At 30.3% G+C, this 8,995-nt stretch overlaps 1 protein-coding gene across 1 annotated transcript; it reads right to left on the bottom strand.

The window, feature by feature from the left end:
* Nucleotides 1–960: 960 nt before the first annotated feature.
* On the bottom strand, nucleotides 961–6,291 carry LOC6041465 (pupal cuticle protein Edg-78E). Its single transcript, XM_001850669.2, has 2 exons — nucleotides 6,179–6,291; nucleotides 961–1,660 (listed from the first exon to the last, which is right to left on the bottom strand). The coding sequence occupies exons 1-2, from the start codon at nucleotides 6,188–6,190 to the stop codon at nucleotides 1,307–1,309; spliced, it is 366 nt and encodes a 121-aa protein (XP_001850721.2). The 5' UTR covers nucleotides 6,191–6,291; the 3' UTR covers nucleotides 961–1,306.
* Between the last annotated feature and the right edge of the window lie 2,704 nt (nucleotides 6,292–8,995).

Below are 8,995 nucleotides of genomic sequence, written 5' to 3'. Positions count from 1 at the left end.
AGGGGGGGGGGTGCGCATAAACTTTAAAAAATATTTGCAACGGTCTTAATCAAAATAAAATCAAAACTAAAAATACATTTTGATTTTTTTCTGTTATCGTAAACTGAATTACAAAATTGACAATAACGACACCGCATGCTAAACTCATGCGAAAATCCCCTTTGCATGACCTCCTACATAACCTTTGAAGGCCCCAGAAACACGAGCACTTTTAATTTTTCAGAAATCTGCAGAAATTTTTAATTATTCAATAAACATGAATTGAATTGGAGTGGTTAGCTTTTTGTATTAGATTGTCAAGATTCAAACAATCAATTTAAATGTTTTATTGTACTTAAATTGACCTAAAAGGAATGATTGATTGCATCTGTTCCCACGTCGCACAACATTTCATAATCCAGGTAAAGTCAATAAATTTGATCACTTTACGGCACTACTTTAGTAAAACGTCATTATACAGTAGCCCACGGTGGTTCAGCATCCCATCGAAAAGTCCCACAATAAATTGACTCAGCTTTGTGGTTAATGATAACGATTTTGTCTTCAACGTCACCCAAAACAGGTTGAACCGTTTGTTTATCAACTCATCCTCATCGCGTGTGGGCAAATACGCTACACACTGCTGCTGAATTAATTTCCCATTTTGAATAATCTAATCGTGTTACTACTAGAGTAGATGGAAATCGACAGTTTGAGATGCCTCCAAATTTGACTTAGTCTAATTTTCCCACCATATTTTGGCTTAATTTGGAAATTCAAAGCAGTCGGAAGTTTGAACATGACCTGCAAAAAAAATATCCAGGTGTTGTTGACAAGTTTGACTAATGGTGGAGTTTAACTGATCGGGGTGAACCTGACTATGAATAATCAAATTGCATTTTTTAGTATTGAAAACTGCAAGGATTTCTTTTCACGACTGTCCATTTCAGAGTGTGAAAAAAAGTTGAAATTAATTTGGTCAATTTTATTGTCACTTTTTATCGTTTTATCGCTATCGGCTATAAAATCCTACCTCTTAAAATCTATCGTTTCTATACACTGAGATGACTGTGGTAACCTTGGTAGTAAAAAATAATCACTTTTCACTTTATTTTTTTCTGTGCTACGTAGTTGGAGAGTATTTTTTTGATCGGTGCATCGTCACCGTGAAAATTTTACGCTAATAAATTCACGGTGATGATTCGTTTCAGTGTCGAAATGTCAAAGCACAGATAAACAGATGAAGCACTTTAGTGTCGATTTTTTAAAAAGTGTATTCATCTGCTCATCTTTTGCGAACTAATTTAACTTATGTTATTCTTGATGTCTAGTTATTCTGCGAGTGGGCTTCGATGTACCGGAGGGCGCGCAGAATGTAGTCCGGGATTGGGGGTGGCGTCGGCAGGTGCACTCCCTGGGGATGGTATCCGTTCTCGTCGGCGGTGTAGGTCAGCACAATCGGAACGCCATCGTCGCCGACCCACGAGGCCGAACCCTGCACCGATTGGCCACCCTGGCCGCTTTCCTCGGCCTGGATGCCGTTGCTGGTGGAAAACTTCCACGCGTACTTGCCGTCCGGTTCCAGGACGTTCTCCTGCGTCAGGATGTTGGCCCGGGCGTCGTCGGCGGAGGGGGCGCACGCCACCAGGGTCGCGAAGGTGAGCACGGTCAGGGAGATAACCTGGAATGAAAGGGAAATTGAGTAAATGTGCTGAATCATGTAAGATTTTTGTTTCTTATTAGATTTTTAATAAAGATGCAATAACAAATCATAAATTTGGTGTGCCTACTTTACTTAAAAAAAAGAATCAATAAGTATTTTCAGGTACCGTAAACCGGGGTGTAACAAAGTCCATGCACTATTTAGGAAAAAAAACGTTTTTTCAATAGTGTTTAGAAAAATTGTTACGTTAAAAATTCTTTGTTAAAATTCCGGGGTGACTTTGATAGTGATAGTATTTAAGATGTTAAAACTTTATTTGTACGTTAAATGTACCATCACTAAAGTAGCTGATATAGTTTTTAAGAAAAAAAATCAATGTTTATAATTAGTTAACTAAGTTTATAAGTTTTTTTATAACAAAAGACATATAAATTTTAGGTAAAATTGTTAAAAAGTCGAAATTTTTGTTGAAACTAGTTTTGTTTATAAAATCATCGATTTATATCGCATTTTATACTGAAATCGAAGCACGAATCACACGTTTTCACATTTTACATGAAATTTGTTCAACTGAAATTGCCTATAAATTTGGAAATTTTTTTAAATTTTAAATTAAAATGACAAGCAATAATTTCAACATTGCAATAAAAAAAAATTGGAAAATGCACCAAACACCCGTACAGTTGATATGCAATCACTAGTATAAAAAAAATTAAGATTTGATGAAAAAAAAAAACTTTTTGCGACCTTTTTTGTACATTTTGTGTTAAATTCAAAAGACTTTAAACATGATAAAAATGACTCTAAACGCAGGGGAAGGCATTTTAAATAAATTTCAGTTAATTTCACTTAAATTTCCATTGAAAATTTGAACTTTTTTTGTAAAATTATTTGTCCCATATTTTTCGGGCCGTCTATGACTGTGACTATGGGGTGACAAAAACTTTAAATACAATTAAGGCCGATGCAAATATTTAAAAAAGTTTTTGTCCCTCGGCCCTGGCCGAGGTCAAGGGGGCAAAAAAATAAAAAAATATAAAAATTTAAATAACAAGCCATAGTCTTCACATTTAAATGAAAAAAGTGTTTTAAAATGCATTTTACACTAGTTCAGTTGTTTTGCAATCATTAGTTTTCAAAAAATTTGAGATCTGACAAAAACAAAAATTGTATCGAAAAAAAAGATTTTGCATCGAAAATTTTCAAAAAATCTTAAGACTTTTTCATAAACCCAAACAAGCTAAAAATGATTTGAAACGCAGGAGAATGTATTTTAATTTGATTTCAGCTGGTTGCACTTGAATTTTCATTAAAATTTTGAAGTTTATTGTAAAAATATTTTTTTTGCCCCCTGATTTTTCGGGCCAATTTTGAAGGGGGGGGGTGACAAAAACTTTTAAAAATATTTGTACCAGCCTAATACCAGCCTAAAAATTGAAGAATAGAAATTAACTCAAAAAATATAAGTAAAACACGAAGAAGGCCGTTGCAAATATTTTTTAAATTTTAAATCGCCCCCCTCCTCCTTCTTCAAAATCAGCCCTAAACATCAGGGAAAAAATATTTTTTCGATAAACTCAATGAAAATTAAAGTCTAATCAAATGAAAACAATTTGAAACGCATTTTCCTGCAATTATAATTTGCATGTTTGGGATCGTTTAAAATATTCAAAGTTTTGGTAGATTTTCGATGTACAGTACCGCAAAAGTTCATCTTTATTTATATATTTTTTAAATGAATGATTACAAAGCATTTTAAACATTTTAAAACACGTTTTTTCCATCCAAATGTTGAAACCACTGCTTGTAATTTCATGTTTCATAAATTTCTATTTTTTAGCCTTTGGTCAGAGTCGGGGGATATAAACTTAAAAAAATATATGGAACTGCCTAAGTTATTCAAAAAATGGAAAAACTAACAAAATTGTTACAGATAAACTTTTTTTAAACATGTTTCAGTCAGACTACTTCTCGAAAAACATTTTTAAGAATAGAGAAAATAAGATTTTTAAATGACATTTACTATACTTAAGTAAAGATTAACTTATGGGTATTCGACCTTTTGACCATTCGACTTTATGTATTTCGACCTTTTGTCTTACAATATGTGTCTGAGAAAACTTATGGTTCAAATAACTGTAAATTTAATTTTTGAACAAAGTTTTTTTTTATTGGAATGTAAATTTTCTGATTGACATTGACGATAAGTAAAACAATAAATTAGTGTGGAGATGGATCCACGCATTTATTTTTCAAAAGACAAAAAAAGCAAAAAAAAATGAGATTTAAAATTATGAGTTTTCCAAAATTAATTCATTTTTGTACGAAGAAGTAGCATAGAAATCATCTTTTCGACTTTAAAAAAAATCTTGCTTAGTTTTTTTTATTTGGAGTCGACAAAATGTTTTAGTCAACGCTAATCTTGTTATTTCTTGAGAGTAAGCTATTAACATGATTTCTGACTCGTTTCTTCAATACAATTAATTTTATTTGAGGTTCATTAAATTTTACTTTTTTTAATGGAACTTTCATTTTTTTTTAATAGAAAGATTTGCCAAATATTGATTATGAGGACAATGCAAACTAAATTTGAAGTTATTGCCACACCTAACTGTTTTTTTTTGTTGCCAGTAATGCATTTTGCATCGCTTATTTCTGCATGTCAATCAAATCAGAATGTTTTTGGCATAGGGTATTTGTCCCTATTTTGGGCCTACTAAGCAGAGCGCACTTTTAATTTGATGTATTCTCAAAGACTGCTGTTGGCAGCCTAGTTTGTTATACATGAATAAGTTGGCTTTTTAATGCTTAAGCTCGTACATTATGAACATTTTGATAAAAATACCTTATATCGCTGAAAAAGCACGAAAAACTAAAACACTTTTTGCCCCTATTTTGGGGATATTGCTCCTAGCATACGACCTTCTTTGTGCATATTTTCGGCCTACCTTCTGATTGGTTGAAATCTCGAAGCACGTGGCGAACTTTTTTGACGTACGGTTCAGCCTCAGCTCGTACAGTACAGCCGCACAAATTTGGTCGACAAATATGCTAAATCATTGTGATGTTTTAAGGTACAAATAAACATTATAATGATTGATTTCACTTGCATTACGTGCATAATTTGCTTGGACATGATTTATATCATTCTTTACGAGTTTTAAGCATAATTAAACAATTGTTGCGTAGCCAAACAACAAGCTCGTAGTCTGCAAGAAAGACTGTAAAATTCGAGAAGCGCACACACACACTGACACAGTTTGTAGAATTGTCAGATGTACCGAAAATATATCCATTTCTCTCCGATATGGACGAAGCAACTTTAATCAGTTATTTGATTGATTTGGTGGCAGTTTAGTGATTGTTTTTGCAATGGGATTGTGCAACCCACCAATAAAAACACATTGCCGGTGGTTGGAGATTTGGGGGACGGCTCTCATTCATGTGCTGAGCGATGAAAACCCTGACGCTGAGTGTCAACAAGCGGTAAGCAAAAGTGGTGAATATTTTGGACCTAATGGGCACCTAGCGATTTGCCAAGAAAAATGTGAAGAGTGATATATTTTTTGCTTTATTTCTAATTTAGGAAGAAAAAGTGAATGATCCTTGCCCACCAAAATGAAGATAATGACTGCATGTATCATTCTCAAGTGGCAGATCCCTGCCAGATTTGGTAAAATGCTGAATTTCGTTGAATTAAGTTTGGTAGACCCAAAATACGTACTAGGCCCAAAATAGGGACAAATACCCTATATCAAAATTTGTTTCTTGCGATCATAGACCGATTTTAATTGTTACTCATTTAGAAAAAAAATTCTTCGAAGGTATTGAAAATCACCAAATTTTCAACAAAATATTACTTTCATGATGTAATTATATTTGGTAATTTTGCTTCAAGATGAAGATGGAAATAAAATAAAAAATGAAATTTTAAATTTAGATATTTTGTCACGCCTCACAAAATTAACTTTTCATTATAATTAAATTTAAAAAAAATAATTTATAGCTACTCATTCTAACACAATTGCTTCAAATAAACTTCACAAGTCATTCAACTGAAGTTGCTAACTCAATGTTATTTTGCTTTCCCCAAACGACCCAACCTAGATCATCAGTGATCTACTTATTCTACAAAATCGTGAGAAACGAATTTCGCTGAAAATTTGATCCGATCGAGTTATTCGTTATGACAACAACAGCTCATTTCTGCCTAAAACAGCCCAGTTAGCCGACTAGTGTCAACCACTTCATCCTCGACCTTCACGAAACGTTCCGCCAACGGTGAACTTGATACCAAGGGTCAGTCCGTCGTGATACAATAAATCCTTCTATTATCACGGTCCAAGCGGAACGATTGCTGGAATCACACTTTTTTTTTCAAAACTCATATCTATCGTTTCCATTCATCGTCGTTCCATCAATTAACACAAATCTCCAAATAAATTTCATTAACTTGGCTGGCTATTTAGCACTTCCTTTTGCGGCTCAACGTCCAGTTCTCGGAATTTGGCACTCCTTTATCACTAAATGGCTCACCACTTTCATCATTTTGGCTTCTTGTTTTCACACTGCTACTACTCCTTAAGTCACTTATCACACTGTGGCTGCTGTGCTGCTAAATGCCGACTTTAAGCTTTGTTCTAGTTTGCCCCTCGAGCTGATACTGATCATGAATTTGGGAGAACATCTGCTTTTTATATGTGCGGCATCGTGCCCCGGAGATCCAAAATGAAATTCATCCTCCAAAGCCCCAAAAAACCACCGTCAAGCCAAGGGGGTGGCAGAAGAGATTCTGCCGAAACTGGTGACGATGGTGGTGGTGGTGGTGGTAGTGCCTTAGTTTTCCCTCCATCTCGGTGGCGATATATTCGGCACCTCTACGCTACGATGATCTGTTGCGGGTCAATCCGTTTGACATTGTAGGGTAATGCTATCCACGCAGTAGGGTAGTTTGAAGTCTGTTGACATCAATGGAAAATTAAAAGTAAATAAGAAGGAAATTGATGCTTCGAAGGAAACCTAACAAAATTATTTAAAAAAACGCAAGGATAGATAAATTAAAAAGAAATGTAATTTTAATTCCATTCAACTCAATTGATAATATTTTGAGATTCTTGAAAATAAAATTTAACAGATATCTTTAAAAAAAAACAAATCTCTTGACACATCTACAAAACTCAAAATAAAATTGAAAGTTCTGAGCTCCAGAAAAAAATGTGGAGCATGATAGCCAAAAAACAAAAAGTATTTACAATAAGACAACTCGAACAATAGAAAAAAAACGAAACATCAAAGTGAAATAAAAAAGTAAATAAAAATACAGAAATGTAAAAATGTTTTCTTTTGAACATGTTTAGTTTATTAAAAGTAGCAGAGATATCAATCAATCAATTGACAAAAAAAAAGATGCCATTAAATCCTAAGGAACCCGTTTGGAATAAAAAACGGCAAAGAGAACATTTTTTTTAATTGAAAGATAATATTAAAAATATTAATATTAAAGAAAGTTAAAGTGTCAATGTGAATATAAAAAATCTTTTGAAATATCTTTGATAATAAGATAAGTCAAAACAAGAAAATCTGTCAAAAGTTAAATTTACAGAAAAAACGAGGCTCAATATACTTATCTTATTTTGAAGTTGTTTTTTGTGAAATCTTGATAAAAACCCCCATTAATTATAAAAAAAACTGTGGAGGGAATTTCCAAAAAATAAATAAAATTCAATTCAAACTCAAAAAATAACAAGGGTTTCCAGAAGCGTTTATTACTTGCCAGTCTGCCAATTAATTACTCAAATTACTGGTCAAAAATGATTAATTACATTAATTACTTAATTACTTTTCACTACGATAAAAAAAATTTAATTTAAATTTAAGTATTCATTTCTACGGTTCTAAACTAAATTATTTATCACCTAAACTCCCAAGCTCGAGAAAAAGGGGGAATTTGTATGGAAATTCCCCCTTTTTCTCGAGCTTGGGTGTTTAGGTGTTTTAAGTAGCTCATTCGATAGCTATTTAAAAAATTACGCTAAATCATAGTTCGCGTAAAATTTATTTAAAAAAAAGTGAACTATAATTAAGGTTTAATGGCCATTAAAAAAATAAGACATTAATGGAAAATTCAATTATCATTCAAACAAAATTCAATCCAAGTATAATTAACATTCAATTAAAATTTATTTCCAAGCAAAATCAAGAAAATTGAAAAAAAATTGAAAAAAATCAATGAAAAGAAATCAAAATTAAATTAGAATTTCAATAGAACATTCAATTAAGTTCATTAAAAATTCAATAAAAAATAATTAAATACTCAATAAAAAAGCAGCGAAGATTTTATAAAAAATACGTTAAAGTATCAATTGAAGTTCAGTGAAAATTCATGCAAAATAATTGAACATTTATTGAAAATGCACTGAAAATTCACTAAAAATCAATTGAAAGTGCATTAAAAATTCATTGTAAAATAATTATAAATTCAATAAAAATTAAGTTAAGATTCAACGAAAATTTAATGAAAATTTAAAAAAAAACAACAGAAGTCAAATAAAAATTAAATGAAGATTTAAATAATAAATCATTAAAAAATCCAATGGAAATTTAAAAAAATATTGAGAATTCATCGAAAATTTAATGAAAGTTCATTTTAAATTAAATGAATGAAATTTTAATGAAAATTGAATGAAAATTTAATGAAAATTCAATGAAAATTTAATGAAAATTTAATGAAAAATAAATGAAAATTTAATGACACTTATATGAAAATTTACTGAAAATTTAATGAAAAATAAATGAAAATTCAATTAAAATTCAATTAAAAATCAATTAAAATTCAATTAAAATTCAATTAAAATTCAATTAAAATTTAATTAAAATTCAATTAAAATTCAATTAAAATTCAATTAAAATTCAATTAAAATTCAATTAAAAATCAATTAATATTCAATTAAAATTCAATTAAAATTTAATTAAAATTCAATTGAAATTCAATTAAAATTCAATTAAAATTCAATTAAAATTCAATTCAAATTCAATTAAAATTCAATTAAAATTTAATTAAAATTCAATTAAAATTCAATTAAAATTCAATTAAAATTCAATTAAAATTCAATTCAAATTCAATTAAAATTCAAACAAAATTCAATGAAAATCCAATTAAAATTCAATTAAAATTCAATTAAAATTCAATTAAAATTTAATTAAAATTCAATTAAAATTCAATTAAAATTCAATTAAAATTCAATTAAAATTCAATTAAAAATCAATTAATATTCAATTAAAATTCAATTAAAATTTAATTAAAATTCAATTGAAATTCAATTAAAATTCAATTAAAATTCAATTAAAATTCAA

The sequence above is a fragment of the Culex quinquefasciatus genome, chromosome 3, assembly GCF_015732765.1.
Source record: "Culex quinquefasciatus strain JHB chromosome 3, VPISU_Cqui_1.0_pri_paternal, whole genome shotgun sequence".
NCBI lineage: Eukaryota > Metazoa > Arthropoda > Insecta > Diptera > Culicidae > Culex > Culex quinquefasciatus.
Note: the sequence above shows the minus strand (reverse complement) of the source record. Positions and strands in the feature narration are given on the sequence as shown.